This window comes from Lithobates pipiens, unplaced genomic scaffold (genome assembly GCF_037356315.1).
Source record: "Lithobates pipiens isolate NorthernLeopardFrog02 unplaced genomic scaffold, aLitPip1_a1.2 Scaffold_8, whole genome shotgun sequence".
NCBI classification, from domain to species: domain Eukaryota; kingdom Metazoa; phylum Chordata; class Amphibia; order Anura; family Ranidae; genus Lithobates; species Lithobates pipiens.
This window is the reverse complement of record NW_027507903.1, coordinates 490,487,249-490,509,865: the sequence shown is the minus strand read 5'-3', so window position 1 is coordinate 490,509,865 and position 22,617 is coordinate 490,487,249. Positions and strand designations below refer to the sequence as shown.

The 22,617-nt window shown below is 46.3% G+C and overlaps 1 protein-coding gene across 1 annotated transcript in view; it reads left to right on the top strand.

Annotated features, from left to right (window-relative positions):
* The window catches only part of LOC143960443 (uncharacterized), a 98,125-nt gene that overhangs the window by 55,766 nt on the left and 19,742 nt on the right, over positions 1-22,617 (top strand). Inside the window, exon 6 of the mRNA XM_077469065.1 lies at positions 20,164-20,269. Coding sequence (XP_077325191.1) covers positions 20,164-20,269 — 106 coding nt within the window. The remainder of the gene's footprint in view (positions 1-20,163; positions 20,270-22,617) is intronic.

Genomic DNA, 22,617 nt, shown 5'->3' with positions numbered 1-22,617 from the left:
TTTGTACTACAAGTGCACTTGGAAGTGCAGTCGCTGTAGATCTGAGGGGGACATGCAAGGAAAATAAAAAACAGCATTTTTGCTTGTACATGATTGGATGATAGAAATCAGCAGAGCTTCCCCTCATTTCAGGACTTCCCCTCAGATCTACAGCGACTGCACTTCCAAGTGCACTTGTAGTGCAAAGTGGATTTGCCTTTAGTAAATCAACCCCACTATCATATACCCACAGTTCATCCAGAGGAAGGCAAAAAAACAAACAAACAAACAATAGAGCATGATCCAGTGGAGAAAATAAAATCTCTCTTGACCCCCAAAGAGGCAATTGAATATTCCCTTGATCTACTTTACCTATAAATGTTAGTATGCAGGTATATTTTGTGCATTTAAGAAAGAAACAAGGTGCTTTTTTTTTAAAAGACAATCTAGTGAGCTGGCTTGAACCAGCTCTTGAGGGAGTCTATTCCAAATTTTCACAGCTCTTACTGTGAAGAAGCCTTTCTGTATTTGTAGATTAAGGCTGGATCCCTGCATCCAATTCGCAATAGCAAGAGAATGTGATCGGCTCTCTATGGATGTGGCTCCAGTGCAAATTTGCACAGGATCCCTGTGCGTCTTTTGGTTCGTTTCAGGTCCGAATTCAGCCCAAAATTCAGACTGAAATCAGACCTGAAATGGTAAATCAGGATGCACAGGACCCCCCCCCCCCCCATGATGGGAGCTGCATCGGCATCCAGTGTGAGCCGAGCCTTAGGTGTTGATTTACTAAAACTGATGCACACAGAATCTGGTGCAGCTGTGCATAGTAACCAATCAGCTTCTAACTTCAGCTTGTTTAAGCAATAAAACCCAGAAGCTGATTGGACCAGAAGCTGAACCAGGTTTTGTGTGCATCAGTAAATCGCCCCCCTAAATCTTTTTTCCTCCTAAAGATGTGCCCCCTTGTCCTCTGTGATGATCTTAAAGTGAATGAGTCAACACCAAGTTCACTATATGGGACAGTTATATATCTATATATGTTGATCATATCCCCCTGAAATATCCTTGTCTCACTCATAGTTGTGCTCCTTTTATCAGTTTGGTTTAAGTTTCAGTTTTTCCATGATTTTACATGTTGGCAGCCTGTAGATACAAGCATTAGTAAGCACTACGTTCGGGTCCCCCCTATTAGACACGTTAAGCCCTGCCCTTAACTTGGCATAGTCGACAGGATACGCCCCCCTGCATGCACCTGAAGTCCTGTAAGCAAAGAGATTGTGATGTATAGAGAAACTTGTCTGGAACATGATCAGTTCATGATCAGTGACGTGAGAACTCAAGGATTGTAGAAGCCCCTTTGCTCTCCACTTGGTCTTGTGCTGTCAGTAGCATCAGCTTTGAATGGAGGTGATAGGTAATGGCAAGAATCTTATTCACAATGTCCTAGGAGCAGGCCTGTACTGGCCATCGGGACTACCGGGAGTTTCCCGGTGGGCCGATTGGCTCAGTGGGCCGGTTGTCAGTGTGTCACTGACTCACTAAACTTCTCTCTCCGTGTCTGCATTGTGTTATAATAACTCTGGCTGGCTCCGCTCCTGCACCCGGCGGCGGCGGCACACAGACACCATCATTGTGATGCTGCCACTCAATTGTAACTCCCCCTAACATTACGGCCTCCTTGTCCTGGCGCCGTGACGTCACTCACGGCCGGGGAGGGGGAGGCTGGCCGGAGATATAGGAGGAGCGTAGCGAGCGGCTGCCCAAGCTCAGCTGCCTGCAAGACTGCAACCAAGGAGCCAGCGCCGCTGAGGAGGAGGAACCTGATAATTCCTTGCAGTGCAGCAAGTCCAGACAGCATCAGATGCTATACGGGATGCAGGCTGCATGATAAGCTGAGTCTATTACTGTCATTATCTGATTTCTGTAATATGCAGCATGGGGGGGGGGGGGGGTAGGGGTAAATGTACTGCCACTGGTCATGGTAACTGATAAATAATTTAATGCCACTGGTCATGGTAACTGATTATTAAGCAGTTACTGTGACCAGTGGTATTAAATTATTCATCAGTTACCATGACCAGTGGCATTAAATTAATAATTGACCAGCGGCATTCAATTATTAATCAGTTAGCGTAACCAGTGGCATTAATATAAATTTAATGCCACTGGTCACGGTAACTGATGAATGATTTAATGCCACTGGCCACGGTAACTAGTGAATGATTGAATGCCACTGGCCATGGTAACTGATGAATAATTGAATGCCACTGGTCATGGTAACTGATGAATAATTGAATGCCACTGGCCACGGTAACTGATGAATAATTGAATGCCACTGGTCATGGTAACTGATGAATAATTGAATGCCACTGGCCACGGTAACTGATGAATAATTGAATGCCACTGGTCATGGTAACTGATGAATAATTGAATGCCACTGGCCACGGTAACTAATGAATAATTGAATGCCACTGGTCACGGTAACTGGTGAATAATTGAATGCCACTGGTCACGGTAACTGATGAATAATTAAATGCCTCTGGCCATGGTAACTGATGAATGATTTAATGCCACTGGCCACAGTAACTGATGAATAATTGAATGCCACTGGTCACGGTAACTGATGAATAATTGAATGCCACTGGCCACGGTAACTGATGAATGATTTAATGCCACTGGCCATGGTAACTGGTGAATAATTGAATGCCACTGGTCACGGTAACTGATGAATGATTTAATGCCACTGGCCACGGTAACTGTTGAATGATTTAATGCCACTGGCCACGGTAACTTTTGAATGATTTAATGCCACTGGTCACGGTAATTGATGAATAATTTAATGCCACTGGCCACGGTAACTGATTAATAATTTAATGCCACTGGCCACCATAACTGATTAATAATTTAATGCCACTGGTCAGGGTAACTGATCAATAATTTAATGCCACTGGTCACAGTCACTGATATATGAATTTGCTAGTGCCACTGTTGGTCATGGTCACTGATGAATGAATTTATGGCCACTGGTCATGGTCACTGATGAATGAATGTACTGCCACTGGTAGCCATGGTCACTGATGAATTAATGTACTGTCTCTGCTGGTCATGATCACTGATGATGAATGAATGTACTGCCACTGGTCACTGATGCATTAATGACCACTGGTATAACTGTTTTCCTTATTTATGACACCTGCCATTGAACGGAGTGTAACTTACACATTTAATGCTAAAGGCGTCTGTTATGTTGGAATGCATATTTTTCTCTAAATAATAAAAAAAAAAGCTGTTTATACTTACAGTGAAATAATTTAACTTTTTTTTTTTTTTTCCACTATTGCGTATAGTTTATATACTGTTTTTGCGTGTGTTTGCAAAATGTGGGCCGGTCTGGATGAAGTCCAGGGCCAAATTTTTGTCCCAGTCCAGCCCTGCCTAGGAGCTGTCTGCCACCCAGCTTCCACATGACACTCTTCAGTGAGGGAGACAAAGATCCTTCTCCAGACCAGGACTCTAGAACAATGCTTTCCAAAAAAAAAAAATTCTTCAGCAGCCTTCTCCATGCCCCCAGCCCAGAATCTGCTGAGGCCCAGACTACTTGTCTCACACTAGCTGTCTCCCAGGGGCAACAGCCCTAGGAGAAGAAGAACCCTCCTAGCAGAGGAAGAGCCCCCTGCCCAGGCCTCTCCAAACATTTATCATCTCCCTCAGCCATCTTCTGGGTGCCCCCTTCCCAGGGATTGGCTGGGGTCTGATAAATATTAATCGCTTGCCAACCAACCGCCACAGTTGTACTGCGGCAACATGGCTCAGCTGCGTGAATCGCCGTCATGTTATGTTGCTTCCTTTTTTGCCCACTAGGGGCGCGCGCACGCACGCCGCCCGCTCGCCCACGGAACTGATGCGAATGCCCGGTGGTCGCGATCACCGCTGGGCTCCTGTGATCACTCGAGGCACACCAAGAACCGGGATCTGTGTGTGTAAACACACAGTTTCCGGTTCTCTGAGGGCAGAAGAGACAGAACGTCTGTTCATACGGAGTATGAACAGTGATCTGTCATCTCCCCTACACAGTCCCCCCCCCCTACAGTTAGAACACAGAGAGGGAACACAATTAACCCCTTGATCACCCCTGGTGTTAACCCCTCCCTGCCAGTGACATTTTTAAATGAATCAATGCATTTTTATAGCACTGATCGCTGTATAAATGGCAATGGTCCCAAAAATGTGTCAAAATTGTCTAACGTGTCATCCATAATGTCGCAGGCCTGATAAAAATCGCAGATCACTGCCATTACAAGTAAAAGAAAAATAATAAAAATGCCATAAAACTATCCCCTATTTTATATGTAGACGCTATAACTTTTGCGCAAATCAATCAAGATTGCTTATTGCGATTTTTTTTTCCACCAAAAATATATAGAAGGAGGGGGCGTGGCGACCGCGCAACGTAATGGCCGCTTGTTGAAAGAGCTCCGCTCAATGCTCAGGGAATTATAGTCCACAAGCCCGCTAATTGCATCCCACGGCCGGCATATCGAGCACCAGCGACGTGGGAGACACCCGCCGACCCAGCGAACATGCGGAGGAGAACACAGCACTCGGCTAACACCATGAAATTACCGGATTTCTATCCGGCGGTAGGCCGCGGGCCACAGAAAGATGGCGGAGGAGGCCGACACGCAGAACGACGCTCTCACCATCTATCATCACCTAAGACAAAGCCTGGAGCGGAACACTCGGTGGAGATGGACGCGGAAACAGGTACACAGTCCTCCGATTCGGACTCCCCGAACGTTTCCCCATCGTCACGAAGCCCTGTCAAGTCTAAGCCTAGACTTGACCCTGCACGAGCGTTTAACCGAACGGATATGGAAGCGAACGATCCGATCGGCGGAGGTACGACAATACAGCCACAAGTGGATCCGTTCGCACAGTTCCCAACTACAGGTCAGCCTATCTCTGACACCACACTTAAGGAACTGTTAATCCTACTGAGGTCATCTTTACAATCTGACATGGCAGCCTGCTTACATCAATGCAGAGCTGAGATTAATGACTTGGGGGGAAGAGTGCACCAAGTGGAAACCAGAATGAGCGACGTCACCTCCTCTTTTAATGCGTTGGTGGACTCGCACGCAATGCAACAAGAAACTATCGACAAAATGCAATTAAAAATGGCAGATCTTGAGGACCGGTCCCGTTGAAACAATCTAAAGATCCGAGGGGTCCCGGAAACAATCCCAACACAACAACTACCATCCTACGCCCAGGACCTCTTCCAAGCAATGGTCCCATCACTGTCTCCACTGGATCTGATGATTGACCGGATCCACAGGGTCCCCAAACCGTCGTTTTTACCCCAAGAAATACCCCGGGACGTCTTACTCCGACTGCACTTCTTTCACACCAAAGAAAGAATCCTGGAGACGCTTAGAAAAGGTGATAACATTCCAGAGGAGGCCTCCAATCTCCAGATTTTACCAGACCTCTCGCAACACACCTTGCAACTTCGCCGTAACTTGGCAACAGTTACCAAAGCCATGCAGAACCACAAGATCCTATATAAATGGAAGTACCCTGCCAAATTGCAAGCAACATTCAACGGATCCACCCATCTTATCCACTCCCTAGAGGAAGGGCTGCATCTCTTGAGAACCTGGCAGATCCTGCCGCCAGACCATCATCCGGACCCATCTCAGTCGTCCAACAGACTGCCGACCAAACTGCATAACGATTGGCAAATATAACCACATCGTAGATCCAGAGCTCTTCACACTTGAGTTTTTATAGCATGGTCATCCTCTCCATAGCTTCCACCTAAGTTCCCTGAGCATTCCTGGTACATGTTATCGTACCGTAAACCCCCACTCTGGGCATTTATATTGCCTGACCTGTTTGGGTCTTGTTTCTTACCCCAGTTCTCCTGTTTTCATTTTTTTCCTTTTTTTCTTCTTTTCATTGTTCCGATTGTGTTTTTTTCACGTTCTATTTGGCGCTTACACATGTCATGGTACTGGCATAAGGACCTGACCAGTAATCTGATACCTCCACGAATCCTACTCAGCAATGGGTCATCGTATCCCTACCTACTATACTCCGATCTACATGGACACAACCTGCGTAAATATGGGACTTCTCTGAGCAGATATAGTACATCAACTGCTATAGTTTTTACTTCACAATTGGGGCCCAAGATACTACACCTCTACAAAATACGTTATGTCCCGGACCGTAACCACTTCTTACATAAACACGAGATTATACATCGCACTTTAATTTGAGCCCATGAATATTAACATTCTATCGCTTAAAGCGCGCGGACTTAATCATCCTGCTAAAAGACGTTCCCTCTGGACTGAAGCAATCAAACAGAAAGCTGACATCCTGGCAGTGCAAGAAACCCACTTTCACAAACTGTCCAAACCACTTTGCACACACCAGAACTTTCCATCCATTTTCCACTCCTCCATAGCGGCAAAGAAAAGGGGAGTCATGATAGCCGTGAGAGATTCGGTGAACTTTGAACTTAAAGATTCCTTTATCGATCCCAATGGCAGGTACATTATATTGGTTTGTAATGTCAATAAGATCCCTATTACTCTAGCTTGCATATATGCTCCCAACTCGCACCAATTGAGGTTCCTTAAGAAAGTCGTTAAACGAATGGAGTTGATGCGAGTTGGAAGTTTACTGATCTGTGGGGACTTTAATATGATTCTAGATAAAGACTTAGATACCTCATCTGGAGTCAGGAATCATTTTCCCAAATTCCGTGACCTCCTACTACAGGAAGGATTGTATGATGCCTGGCGCTGCTTAAATGCAAATGAGAGATCGTACACATACTATTCGCCAAGATTTAATTCCTACTCCAGATTAGATATGTTTATTACGGATGGGGAGTTACTCCACAAGATCACAAAATCTTCTATTCTAGATATCACCTGGTCAGACCATGTCCCTGTGTTGATCTGCATTGCAGGGACCAGATCCCAAGTTCCGTCTCGTATTTGGAGGAATAATGAGTCTATCTTGCAGGACCCAAAACTCCAAATAGAAATCTCCCAACATTTGGAAGAGTACTTTAGATTTAATGACCCTGAGTGCACTAGTCCCTTCACCAACTGGAACGCCCATAAGGCTTATATAAGGGGAGTTTTGATAAAACTCAATTCCAAAATTCTTAAAACTCGATCTGCTACACTAAACGATCTATTAAAAGAACTTCGCTCTTTAGAACAAACAAACCAATCTAACCCTTCCCCCGACCTAGCCAATAAACTATTTCATGTGAGATACAAAATAAGGGAATGGTACTGTGCTCAACACGAACAAGCTATGAAAAGACTCAAAATAAATTACTATGGGTATCACAATAGAGTGGGCAAACTCCTGGCCAACCGGTTAAAGGATAAACGCTCCAAAACCTCGATCCCACACCTGCTCCACCCCACAACCTCGGCAAAGATAGAACACCCCCAGGCAATTGCGGATGCATTTGCAGATTATTATGCTTCCCTTTATAACTTACACTTGGATCCGAACACGAATACACCTACAAAAGAGAGTATAGATTCCTTCTTAGCCAAAATCCATCTACCTTCGTTATCACACACACAACTCCAGGAGTTGGAAACCCCATTTACCTCAACGGAAGTGGAGAAAGCAATTCGATCACTGCCTCTGGGAAAATCCCCAGGCCTAGATGGCCTCTCCAATGCCTACTATAAACATTTCAGTACCATACTATCCCCACACTTAATATCCATATTCAATATAGCTAGGAAAACCGGATCTTTCCCTATTGAAATGCTTAAGGCCTATGTCATTACATTACCCAAACCAGGGAAACCCTCAGATACCCCAGCTAACTTCCGCCCCATATCTCTTCTCAACGGGGACGTTAAATTATATGCAAAAGTGATAGCGAACAGAATTTATGATATTATGCCTACCTTGGTGGGTTCGGACCAAACCGGATTCATGAAGGGGAGGCAAGCCTCAGACGCCACACGACGTCTATTGAATATCATCCACCAAGCTAGAGCTCGAGGAACGCCTTCTCTGCTTCTCCCAATAGATGCGGAGAAGGCATTCGATAGGGTCCAGTGGGAATATATGGAAGCGACTCTACGAAAATTTGGCTTTCAAAACGAAGCCCTATCGGCCATTTTAGCGCTCTACTCCAATCCCTCTGCCCAAGTCTTTACCATGGGGCTCTTATCCAAACCCTTCAATATATCGAATGGCACCCGTCAGGGATGCCCTTTATCACCGCTAATTTTTAATCTGATGATAGAACCCCTGGCGGAGGCCATTCGATCCCACCCACAAATTTCAGGACTAAAAACCAAACGAAAGGAACACATAGTTAACTTATTCGCAGATGATATCATCTTGTTTTTATCGAATCCGGTAGTATCCCTCCCGTTTACACATGATATTTTAGAAGCATTTGGACAGATATCCTATTACAAGGTAAATTTTACCAAATCCCTTATACTAGATCTAGGCCTAAACCCTCACACGAGTTCTCACCTGAAAATAACGTATCCTTATATATGGACTTCTACGCAGATCCCCTACCTTGGCATCCTATTAACAGCAAATCTACCCCAGTTAGCAGACGCCAACATGAAAATACATTAAAAATACCCTTTCCAAAATTTCACGCACTGAATTGTCGTGGGCAGGCAGAATAGCATCATATAAAATGTTAATTCTGCCGAAAATTCTCTACGTATTCAGAACTCTTCCAATACCATATAAAGCCTCACATTTCCATTAATTAACAAAACTTCTTAAGCAGTACATTTGGCAAGGCAAGAGAGCCAGATGCCCAATTAACAAACTTATAACGCATAGGAAAGCAGGAGGCATGGGCCTCCCTGACATTAAAGATTACTACTGGGCGGCCATATTAGCACAGGCGAAACTCTGGTTCCTTCCCAACCCTGAACCACTATGGGTGGACATTGAGGCGTCTATAACAAACGCCCAACCTATTAGTCTCCTTCTCCTAGCAGACACTTGGAAACTCAGATCCTTGACATATCTCTCTCCACCTATCGCAGCGACCATAACAGCCTGGAGACATCTTTGTCAACAGCAACTGATGGGGAAGCCTTCCACTAATATTAGACTCCCGATTCAAACTTTAGCTATATTGCTTCCGTACAGCAACATCGCCACGTGGGAAAATTCTGGAATGGCATGGGTAGATGAGTTATACAACCAGGGAACGCTAAAATCATTTGAATCCTTGAGAATCGACTTCAAACTACCCCAAACTGGCAAATTTCTATACAACCAGGTATCATCATTCCTATCAAGATCCCCACCACCATCCATTGAAATTCAAACCCTTATATGGCAATATTATGTTTCTCACAACTCCAGAGATAGAGGTATCTCCCTTTTATATAACACTCTACAACACAAACAACTTCTAATGAAATCTCCCTCTATGCTTACTTGGGAGAGTGACTTACACCAAAGCTACGACATCAGTCAATGGAGCTCTGCCCTCAGATATAACTATAAAGCCTCACGTTGTGTTAGTCATTGGGAACTCACCCAGAAGATCTTACATAAATGGTATAGAACCCCCCACCAATTAGCCAGAATGTTCTCCACTAGTGATGGCCGAACGGTTCGCCCGGCGGTCGTTTCGCGGCGAATTTCCGACTTTCGCCGTCCGCGGGTTCGAACGCCTTTTTCCGTCGTTCGCCCCGGCGGACTTACGTGTTTAATGTATACAAGAACTTTAACCTTTCGTGACACGTTTATCATGTGTTACAGGACAACCAATTGAGACATGACAGCTCATGGACACTTGGACATTCCCCCTAACCTATAAATACACCCGATCCGGTGGCCATTTTACATTCTTTCTTCTGTCACTGTAGGGAAAGGATCCTGTGTGGAGTAGGGACAGAGAAAACGCTAGCTATTTGGTACACAAAAGTTCTTTTCAGGACTGGTATAGGTGTTAGGTCAGCAGCCTGAGTTTCTTTTGTCAGTTTAGATAAAGGGACAGAGCGCTGTATGCTGCTATTTTAGGGACAGCTCAGCCAGATTAGTCTTTCTTCATCATCATCATCATCATCATCATTAGCTGTTACTATCAGGTCCACAAAAGAGCTGTTCCAGCTAATCGTTCCAGCCTACTCTTTTTTGCCAATTTGTATAGGGACAGGCAGGAAGCAGTGTGTCAGGCAGTGAGGATAATTTTAAAGACTTGCTGTTACTATTAGTTCCACAAAGGTTCTTTTCAGGACTGGTATCAGTGGTACGGTAATAGGCTTGTACACGTATAATATTCTTTCTTCCAAATATAGAAAGAATATTATACTTGACTGCTGCCCTTCTGCTGCAGTCTGCTAATCATTCACAACTCACTTGTTCCACAAAGCTCTTTATCAGGACTGGTAACTTGGTCTGTCTAGGGTGCTACGGTACATAGGCTTGGGTGCGGTACAGTCTGCTGTTCTGTAAGGACCGCTATCGGTCCACAATACATAGGGTTGCCGTGCACTACTGCTGACCGCTGCCCTATACTGCAGCAGTCCTTCATTGGTATAGGGACTGACGTACAGTCTGCTAATCACTAACACACAACCTGCTTGGTCCACAAAAGTTCTTATAAGGACTGGTAACTTGGTATAGGGTGCTACGGTACATAGGCCTGAGTGCGTTACAGTCTGCTGTTCTGTAAGGACCGCTATCGGTCCACAATACATAGGGTTGCCGTGCACTACTGCTGACCGCTGCCCTATACTGCAGCAGTCCTTCAGCGGTATAGGGACTGACGCACAGTCTGCTAAACACTAACACACAACCTGCTTGGTCCACAAAAGTTTTTATAAGGACTGGTAACTTGGTATAGGGTGCTACGGTACATAGGCCTGAGTGCAGTACAGTCTGCTGTTCTGTAAGGACCGCTATCGGTCCACAATACATAGGGTTGCCGTGCACTACTGCTGACCGCTGCCCTATACTGCAGCAGTCCTTCATTGGTATAGGGACTGACGTACAGTCTGCTAATCACTAACACACAACCTGCTTGGTCCACAAAAGTTCTTATAAGGACTGGTAACTTGGTATAGGGTGCTACGGTACATAGGCCTGAGTGCGTTACAGTCTGCTGTTCTGTAAGGACCGCTATCGGTCCACAATACATAGGGTTGACGTGCACCACTGCTGACCGCTGCCCTATACTGCAGCAGTCCTTCAGCGGTATAGGGACTGACGTACAGTCTGCTAAACACTAATACACAACCTGCTTGGTCCACAAAAGTTCTTATAAGGACTGGTAACTTGGTATAGGGTGCTACGGTACATAGGCTTGAGTGCGGTACAGTCTGCTGTTCTGTAAGGACCGCTATCGGTCCACAATAGATAGGGTTGACGTGCACCACTGCTGACCGCTGCCCTATACTGCAGCAGTCCTTCAGCGGTATAGGGACTGACGCACAGTCTGCTAAACACTAACACACAACCTGCTTGGTCCACAAAAGTTTTTATAAGGACTGGTAACTTGGTATAGGGTGCTACGGTACATAGGCCTGAGTGCGTTACAGTCTGCTGTTCTGTAAGGACCGCTATCGGTCCACAATACATAGGGTTGCCGTGCACTACTGCTGACCGCTGCCCTATACTGCAGCAGTCCTTCATTGGTATAGGGACTGACGTACAGTCTGCTAATCACTAACACACAACCTGCTTGGTCCACAAAAGTTCTTATAAGGACTGGTAACTTGGTATAGGGTGCTACGGTACATAGGCCTGAGTGCGTTACAGTCTGCTGTTCTGTAAGGACCGCTATCGGTCCACAATACATAGGGTTGACGTGCACCACTGCTGACCGCTGCCCTATACTGCAGCAGTCCTTCAGCGGTATAGGGACTGACGTACAGTCTGCTAAACACTAATACACAACCTGCTTGGTCCACAAAAGTTCTTATAAGGACTGGTAACTTGGTATAGGGTGCTACGGTACATAGGCTTGAGTGCGGTACAGTCTGCTGTTCTGTAAGGACCACTATCGGTCCACAATACATAGGGTTGCCGTGCACTACTGCTGACCGCTGCCCTATACTGCAGCAGTCCTTCATTGGTATAGGGACTGACGTACAGTCTGCTAATCACTAACACACAACCTGCTTGGTCCACAAAAGTTCTTATAAGGACTGGTAACTTGGTATAGGGTGCTACGGTACATAGGCCTGAGTGCGTTACAGTCTGCTGTTCTGTAAGGACCGCTATCGGTCCACAATACATAGGGTTGCCGTGCACTACTGCTGACCGCTGCCCTATACTGCAGCAGTCCTTCATTGGTATAGGGACTGACGTACAGTCTGCTAATCACTAACACACAACCTGCTTGGTCCACAAAAGTTCTTATAAGGACTGGTAACTTGGTATAGGGTGCTACGGTACATAGGCCTGAGTGCGTTACAGTCTGCTGTTCTGTAAGGACCGCTATCGGTCCACAATACATAGGGTTGACGTGCACCACTGCTGACCGCTGCCCTATACTGCAGCAGTCCTTCAGCGGTATAGGGACTGACGTACAGTCTGCTAAACACTAATACACAACCTGCTTGGTCCACAAAAGTTCTTATAAGGACTGGTAACTTGGTATAGGGTGCTACGGTACATAGGCTTGAGTGCGGTACAGTCTGCTGTTCTGTAAGGACCGCTATCGGTCCACAATACATAGGGTTGCCGTGCACTACTGCTGACCGCTGCCCTATACTGCAGCAGTCCTTCATTGGTATAGGGACTGACGTACAGTCTGCTAATCACTAACACACAACCTGCTTGTTCCACAAAAGTTCTTATAAGGACTGGTAACTTGGTATAGGGTGCTACGGTACATAGGCTTGAGTGCGGTACAGTCTGCTGTTCTGTAAGGACCGCTATCGGTCCACAATAGATAGGGTTGACGTGCACCACTGCTGACCGCTGCCCTATACTGCAGCAGTCCTTCAGCGGTATAGGGACTGACGTACAGTCTGCTAAACACTAATACACAACCTGCTTGGTCCACAAAAGTTCTTATAAGGACTGGTAACTTGGTATAGGGTGCTACGGTACATAGGCTTGAGTGCGGTACAGTCTGCTGTTCTGTAAGGACCGCTATCGGTCCACAATAGATAGGGTTGACGTGCACCACTGCTGACCGCTGCCCTATACTGCAGCAGTCCTTCAGCGGTATAGGGACTGACGTACAGTCTGCTAAACACTAATACACAACCTGCTTGGTCCACAAAAGTTCTTATAAGGACTGGTAACTTGGTATAGGGTGCTACGGTACATAGGCTTGAGTGCGGTACAGTCTGCTGTTCTGTAAGGACCGCTATAGGTCCACAATAGATAGGGTTGACGTGCACCACTGCTGACCGCTCACCTATACTGCAGCAGTCCTTCAGCGGTATAGGGACTAAGAGTTTTGTCACAGGGTCATTTAAAAAATGACATGCAGAGGAAGAGGCAGGCCCTTCCGCAGGGGTGGTAGGGGTAGGGCAGGAGCAACAGGCTTGAGCCAAAGTGGGAAGTTGCAGAAGGTGCGTTCAATTACTTTAAAGGATGCACCAGACTTGGTTGAGTGGCTCGCTCAGCCTTACTCTTCTGCACCCTCCTCATCCTCTCGATCTGCACCCTCTTCTTCACTCTCTGCTATGTGCACCCCCAAAGACACTACCACCAACAACACGACCACCACCACCACCACCACATACCTTCCGCTTGAGTCACTGGAATTATTTTCCGATCCATATCAAGAGGACATTTCTGATGCGCAGCCACTCTTGGTATTGGATCAGGAAGAGGAGGTAGCAACAAGCGCTACTCAGCAGTCTGACGCCAGTACCCAGATCAGCCCAAGGAGGAGGTTGGTCCCCGGTGTTGCTGCCTACTCTACTTATAGCGGTGGGGAAGGTGACGTTGATGATGACGTGTCTAGTGATGTCACGTGGGTGCCCACAAGAGAGGAAGAGGAGGGGAGTTCAGAGGGAGATATGGACCAGCAGATAGGGAGGAGAAGCAGCAATGACTTACATTGCACAGCAGGGACAAAGCAGACTGCAAATGTATCAGGAGCGAGTCATCGACCATGTACGGTCACATCTGGCGCTCCCAGGACACCGGCACATGGCTCCGCAGTGTGGGCTTTTTTTAACGTGTCCGCTGCTGACAATAGCGTTGCCATCTGCAATCTTTGCAGTCAACGCGTTAGTCGCGGTAAGCCCAATACTCACCTAGGGACGACCGCCTTAAGAAGGCACATGAGCAGCCATCACCGAGCCCAGTGGGAGCAACGGAACACACAAAGCCACACTGCAGGCTCTCACCGTCCAGCCTCGTCTTCTACTTCTCCTTCTCCTCTCTCCTCACAATTGTCCTCCACTCCACCTTCCATCACGCCAAGCTCACATTTTTCTGCAAAAAGGCAGGCTTCCGTGGGCCTAATGTTTGAGCGTAAAAAAATGATGACGCCGGATAACCCTCTTGCCCAACGGTTGGCGGCTGGCTTGTCAGAACTCATAGCCCGCCAACTACTGCCATATAAACTGGTGGACTCGGAGGCCTTTCGCAAATTTGTGGCCATTGGAACACCACAATGGAAGGTCCCAGGAAGGAAGTATTTCTCAGAGAAGGGCATCCCAGAGCTATATGGCCATGTTCAGCGGCAAGTGAATGTATCTCTGGCACACAGTGTCGGTGCCAAGATACATCTGACCACAGACACGTGGTCTAGCAAACACGGGCAGGGAAGGTATATCAGTTTTACTGCCCACTGGGTGAACCTTCTGACGGCCGTCAAGCATGTAACCCGTGGCACCCGTGTAGATTTGGTTTTACCGCCACGGATTGCATGCAGGCCTGACTCTTCTTCTCCTCCTCCTACTCCATCCTCCTCCCTCTCCTCCTCAGCTGCCTCCTCCTTTTCCGCTGCTAGCGTCTCTTCCACTGCACCGCCCAAGCTCCCCAGAACCTATTCCACATGCCAGGTGAGACGTTGCCATGCCGTGCTGCGTCTGTTGTGCCTGGAAGCAAAGAGCCACACTGGCCCGGCACTCCTTTCAGCTTTGCGTTCACAGGCAGATGAGTGGCTAACACCGCTCAATTTGACAGTTGGTAAAGTGGTGTGTGACAACGGTGCCAATCTGCTTAGCGCATTGAAACAGGGCAAAATCACGCACGTGCCGTGCATGGCACACGTCTTAAACTTGGTCGTGCAGCGATTCCTTGTCAAATACCCTGGGGTCCAGGACATCTTGCGGCAGGCAAGGAAAATCTCGGCCCATTTCAGAAGATCTTACACGGCCATGGCTCGCCTTGCTGACATTCAGCGGCGACACCATCTGCCGGTCAGACGTCTTATTTGCGATTGCCCGACGCGATGGAACTCAACCTTCTATATGCTTGATAGGCTGCTCCAGCAGAAACGTGCAGTTAACGTCTACCTGTATGAACTCTGCGAAAGAAACGGTTCTGGGGAGCTGGGTTTTTTTTCACCGCGCCAGTGGCTGCTCATGCGCGACACATGCAGACTTCTGCGGCCATTTGAGGAGATCACCAAACTGGTCAGTCGCAGCCATGGCGCCATCAGTGACATGGTACCTTATGCCTTCTTTCTGGAGCGTGCATTGCGTCGTGTCATTGATCAGGCTGTGGAGGAGCAGGAGCGGGAAGATGAGGAAGTCGCAATGCTGGATGAATTCCCAGGGGGGGCTACTCTATCTGAGACAAGTCAACAACAGGAGTCTGATGAGGAGTCAGAGGAGGATGGTGCCGGGGCGGATGAGCAGGAGCAAGAAGAGCATGCTTTAAACCTTTCTGGGATCCCTGTTGTGCGAGGATGGGGAGAGGAGAATGAAGAGGACGACATTATCCTGGATGATGAGCAGGAGCCAGGCCACCACACCGCTTCCACTTTAGTGCAAATGGGGGCCTTCATGCTCCAGTGTTTTAATAGGGACCCCCGTATAAAAAGCATGAGGGTCAAGGACCAGTACTGGGTGGCAACGTACTTAGACCCCCGGTACAAACACAAAATGGCGGAAATGTTACCGCCGTCGCAGAGGGCTGTCAGAATGCAGCACTTCCAGGCCTTGCTTCGAGAAATGCTGCATTCTGCTTTTGCGTGCGCTGGCAGAGGAGCAATTCCCACTCCCAGAGAAGGATTTGCGGGTACCAATCCAACAGCGCCTGCAAGAAGAGGCCGGTTTGAAGATGTGTTGGTGACTTCGGATATGAGGTCATTCTTTCAGCCGACCCATCGACAGGTGTCATCCGGATCCAGCATCAGGGAACGCCTAGACCGTCAGGTGTCCGACTACATTGGGTTAACGGCCGATGTGGACGCTCTGAGGAGTGATGAACCCCTAGACTACTGGGTGGGCAGGCTTGACCTCTGGCCAGAGCTTGCCCAATTTGCAATCGAACTGTTGGCTTGCCCCTCATCCAGTGTCCTGTCCGAAAGGACGTTCAGCGCAGCAGGGGGGATTGTGACCGATAAGCGTACTCGCCTAGCTCACCACAGTGTTAACTACCTCACATTTCTAAAAATGAATGAGGCATGGATCTCGGAGGAATTCAACACATGTGATCAGTAGACCATGTATATGTCTATAAACAATTTTTGGAATCAAGCACACAGACCTTCTTAATTCATTTGGCTCACTTCCCTGACCCAAAAAAGCACACCGTACTATATGCCCCTACCCTCCTCTTTGAAGAGGTTGAGCGGTGTCATATTTCTACTGGGGCTGCTTATTATGAGGGGTTCCCACCATCCCTGTGCTGTGCTGACTTCCTCCTGGGTGTTCTTATTATGAGGGGCTCCCACCATCCCTGTGCTGTGCTGACTTCCTCCTGGGGGTTCTTATTATGAGGGGATCACACCATCCCTGTGCTGTGCTGACTTCCTCCTGGGGCTGCTTACGGTGCTGCTGTCAGCGCTGTATGTCACGGAGCTGCTGTCAGCGCTGTATGTCACGGAGCTGCTGTCAGCGCTGTATGTCACGGAGCTGCTGTCAGCGCTGTATGTCACGGAGCTGCTGTCAGCGCTGTATGTCACGGAGCTGCTGTCAGCGCTGTATGTCACGGAGCTGCTGTCAGCGCTGTATGTCACGGAGCTGCTGTCAGCGCTGTATGTCACGGAGCTGCTGTCAGCGCTGTATGTCACGGAGCTGCTGTCAGCGCTGTATGTCACGGAGCTGCTGTCAGCGCTGTATGTCACGGAGCTGCTGTCAGCGCTGTATGTCACGGAGCTGCTGTCAGCGCTGTATGTCACGGTGCTGCTGTCAGCGCTGTATGTCACGGAGCTGCTGTCAGCGCTGTATGTCACGGAGCTGCTGTCAGTGCTGTATGTCACGGAGCTGCTGTCAGCGCTGTATGTCACGGAGCTGCTGTCAGCGCTGTATGTCACGGAGCTGCTGTCAGCGCTGTATGTCACGGTGCTGCTGTCAGCGCTGTATGTCACGGAGCTGCTGTCAGCGCTGTATGTCACGGAGCTGCTGTCAGCGCTGTATGTCACGGAGCTGCTGTCAGCGCTGTATGTCACGGAGCTGCTGTCAGCGCTGTATGTCACGGAGCTGCTGTCAGCGCTGTATGTCACGGTGCTGCTGTCAGCGCTGTATGTCACGGAGCTGCTGTCAGCGCTGTATGTCACGGAGCTGCTGTCAGTGCTGTATGTCACGGAGCTGCTGTCAGCGCTGTATGTCACGGAGCTGCTGTCAGCGCTGTATGTCACGGAGCTGCTGTCAGCGCTGTATGTCACGGTGCTGCTGTCAGCGCTGTATGTCACGGAGCTGCTGTCAGCGCTGTATGTCACGGAGCTGCTGTCAGCGCTGTATGTCACGGAGCTGCTGTCAGCGCTGTATGTCACGGTGCTGCTGTCAGCGCTGTATGTCACGGAGCTGCTGTCAGCGCTGTATGTCACGGAGCTGCTGTCAGTGCTGTATGTCACGGAGCTGCTGTCAGCGCTGTATGTCACGGAGCTGCTGTCAGCGCTGTATGTCACGGAGCTGCTGTCAGCGCTGTATGTCACGGTGCTGCTGTCAGCGCTGTATGTCACGGAGCTGCTGTCAGCGCTGTATGTCACGGAGCTGCTGTCAGCGCTGTATGTCACGGAGCTGCTGTCAGCGCTGTATGTCACGGAGCTGCTGTCAGCGCTGTATGTCACGGAGCTGCTGTCAGCGCTGTATGTCACGGTGCTGATGTCAGTGCTCTGTATTACGGTGCTGCTGTCAGTGCTCTGTATCTCCTGCACCCTCTTGTTTGCCTACCCTGGTCCCTGACCTTCCCTCTCCTCCATTGCCTTCATTAGCTCCATAGTCCTGAATTGTCAGAACAATTTCCCAAATAAAAAAAAAATGCTTGTAGTTATCGATCCCAAATTCACCTCATACATGTATTATGCTATTGTCCAGGTGGTGGGACTACGTGCTACCCCCTAATAATTACCCCGTGGCCGCAAATTCGACCTAAAGGTTTGCGAAATTCGCCTCCCATTGAAGTCAATGGAGCCCGCGGCGAACGGTCGTTTTCGCGAACGTTTGTGTCCGTTCGCGTTTCGCGTTCGCGAAACGTCCCGTCGGAAGTTCGTCCATCACTATTCTCCACTCACTCATCTCTATGTTGGAGAGACTGCGGCAATGTAGGCACCATACTACATATATTTTGGCACTGCAAAAATGTCTCTAGCTATTGGAGGAAATTATTTAGTATACTTGCAGAAATCACAGGGGTGCTGCAGTCCCCAAACCCGGCTCTAGCAATTCTCCATCTCGGTATTGATAATTACCCACCCGAGTTCCGTATAGTAGTGACACATATTCTTATCACGGCCAAGTTGGTTATAGCCCGACATTGGAAAAGTGTACTATCCCCAAATCCATCAGAAGTTCTAGTTCAAGTAAATCTAAATTATCATTATGAACGATTACTAGCTCTCAGGAAATCTTGTGGCAAAAAATTTGATCAACAGTGGAAATGTTGGACAGAGTGGTACAAGAAATAATCACTACTTTTATTAGTAGCAGGATCCCTTGAACAGATCCCAAATCGATCGTCCATCACTCCATGACCCATTTAATGTCATTCAACTCTACTCTGGGTGGCCTCTCCGTCACAGCGTGATCCCACTTTGGGGTGCGGAGGGAGCCACACAGAGGTCCGAGTAATATAAGGGGTGCCGATCGACTAGAATTCCAGGTTGATCCTTAAATGTGACTGTTCGAGTTCATAATTATGGATTCATGAGTAAAGCCAGTAGACGGAAAATGTGCTGTTACTTGTAAGCGAATTTCTATAATATTTGGTGATCTCCTTGAACTACTTTTGTTTTGATTTATTCCTTTTATTTTTTTTTCTCTCTTTGTTTTTCTTTTTCTTTTGATTGATCTCTTGTGATTGACTTATTCGATTTGTATCATTTATCGATATGTAACAACAATCACAGCTCACTGTCATCTGTAGTGGTTTATTTCCCTTTTTCCTTTTTAATGTTTCTTTGTATCACATGGAATTCAGAAAACCTAATAAAAACGATTTTCAAAAATATATAGAAGAATACATATCGGCCTAAACTGAGGGGAAAAAAAATGTTTTTTTATATATTTTTGGGGGGTATTTACTGTAGCAAAAAGTAAAACATATTGTGTTTTTTTCAAAATTTTCACTAGTTATTTTGTTTATAGCGCAAAAAATAAAAAAACGCAGAGGTGATCAAATACCATCAAAAGAAAGCTCTATTTATGGGAAAAAAAGGACGTCAATTTTGTTTGGGTGCAATGTCACACGACCGCACAATTGTCAGTTAAAGCGTCGCAGTGTCGAATCACAAAAAGTGTTGTGGTCAGGAAGGGGGTAAAATCTTCCGGGGCTGAAGCTGTTAATAATATTCTTTTATCTGGAAGCTTCCACCAGAAGCAGACAGAAGCAATGAACCCCCGAACCTAAGGAAGCCCTTGCCAGACAAAAAAAAGGGAATTTTTTCACTTAGTACAGTGAAGCCAAATAACAAAACCTTAGCCTTTGAATGTGACTTACTACTACTAAGCATACCATAACCTGGTTAAACAAGAACCATTACAAATATTTTGTACACATGCAGTGTATGACGTGATAATAATTTCTGTGTCCTTTTCCCTCAATATATGGCTGCAGCTCAAAGAAGACAAGTAAGAAAGAGAGCAAAAATGACCAGGGGAAGGCGAAGATAAAAGAAGACTCTAATGATGATAATGCAGAGTGGTATAAAGCCAGAAAGAGGGTAATACATTACCATTAAATCACTCTTTCAATCAACATTAACTATTTTTTATCCTTATGCTGCAAGCATTAGTAAATAGATAGGAAAATATATCATATTTACTTGTTTTAAACTTTTTTCTAGATTTTCTCAGTTACTTCCTGGTTTCCATGCCTAGGCAAATGATGTCATATATCCAAAGAGTCAAAGGAGGAGTTTTCTCAGATAAAAACACTGCCCTACTTGCATGTTTGAGCTAAGGGTAGATGGATCCCGGGAAGTAAATGCTACATGAAACATCTGCTCTTACTCAAGATGTCAACAGCTAGAAATGCTAGGGGGTGTCTTTTAAAGTTATTTCCTAGCAAAATAAAGCATGGCAACATTGATAGATGTGTTAGTTTGCTCTGAATAATATAAATGAATGAAATAGTGTTTTGGGGTTTTGGTGCACAGATGCAGTGTAGTTCAGCTTTAACCGCTTGCCGTCCAGCGCACAACGATATACATCGGCACAATGGCACAGCTGCACAAATGGGCGTAGCTGTACGTCCCCTTTAAATCGCAAGCTAGTGGGCGTGCCCGCGGGTCCCGAGGACTCGATGTCCGCTGGTGGCCCACGATCGTGGCATGGAGAGGCAGAATGGGCAGATGCCTATGTAAACAAGGCATTTCCTTGTTCTGCCTAGCGACATTATTTTTAATATTATTATACAGGATTTATATAGTGCCGACAGTTTACGCAGCGCTTTACAACATTAGGGAAGACATTACAATGCAATACAGTTCAAGACAGAAGGGAGGGTCAAGTTATACAAAAGGGTAATAGCTGTGGGGGATGAGCACATAGAGAAAATAGTGCAGTTGTTAGATGGAGGCAGGATAGGCTTCTCTGAAGAGGAAAGTTTTCAGGGATTGCCTAAAAGTGGATAAATTGACAGGGATCTACTGCTACCAGTCAACGGGAGCAGTGATCTCTGTCATGTTCTAGTGAGCCCATGCCTCCTACAGTTAGAACACACTGAGGGAACACATTTAACCCCTTGATCGCCCCCTAGTGTTTAACTCCTTCCCTGTCAGTGTCATTTACACAGTAATTGGTGTATTTTTATAGCACTGATCGCTTTATAAATGTCACTGGTCCAAAAATAGTGTCAAAAGTGTCAGATCTGTCCACTGCAATGTCGCAGTCACGATAAAAATTGCAGATTGCCGCCATTACTAATAAAAAAAAATGAACAAAAAAAAATTCCATAATTCTATCCCCTATTTTGTAGACGCTATAACTTTTGCACAAACCATTCAATATACGCTTATTGCGATTTTTTTTTTTTTACCAAAAATATGTAGAAGAATACATATCGGCCTAAACTAAGGAAGACATTTGTTTTATTATATATTTTTGGGGGATATTTATTATAGCAAAAAGTAAAAAATTATGCTTTTTTTTCAAAATTTTTTGTTTATAGCGCAAAAAATAAAAAAACGCAGAGGTGATCAAATACCATCAAAAGAAAGCTCTATTTGTGGGAAAAAAAGGAAGTCAATTTTTGTTTGGGTACAATGTCGCACAACTGTGCAATTATCAGTTAAAGTGACGCAGTGCCGAATCGCAAAAAAATGCTCTGGTCAGGAAGGGGGTAAAATCTTCCAGGGCTGGAATAGTTAAAGAAACTCCAGAATATCTAAAAATGTTTCCATAGTTTCTGCAGGTCTATAAAAAGAACTCATTCAAAATCTTGTCTCTGAGAAGCCTGCTATCCTCCAAATTAGGTGATCTTCTTGAAGTTTATGTTTTATTTTTTTACTTTTGAATGGAGTGTAAGTAGTTAGAACACTTGTCAGGTATTTATTGATGTCGGTGTCCCCTCCAGGTTAGACTCATCCTCTCAGTTTAATAACATTGTCATTGGGACTGAAAGTGAAGGGACATCACACATTTTTAGCTATCACCAGAACAGAAATCAAGGGGAAATCTTCTAATAAGCCAACCTGTACCATGACAACTAAAGTCTGCAAAGGAAGTTTTTGTAATACCTGGAGTTTGGCTTAAAATAGTCAGAGACATTTTTAGCAACGGGGAACATTTGATCAGTAGTAAGAATTATACAGCATAGCTTGCAGAGTAGGGTTGTTAGGCATACCGTTGACAAAGCGTGGGGGTCAGGAGTATGTAATGTACTCTCCACAATGTGCAGATCCCAGTGATGAGTGATAATTAACAAACAGCAAAGAGTGCAGTGTTTAGGCATATATATATTAGTTGGACATATATGGAACTGCGCCAATGAACAACAATTTATTAATAATAAAATAAAAACATGAATATAAGTCCACATTAATTCATCATCAATTAGCAGTAGTTAATC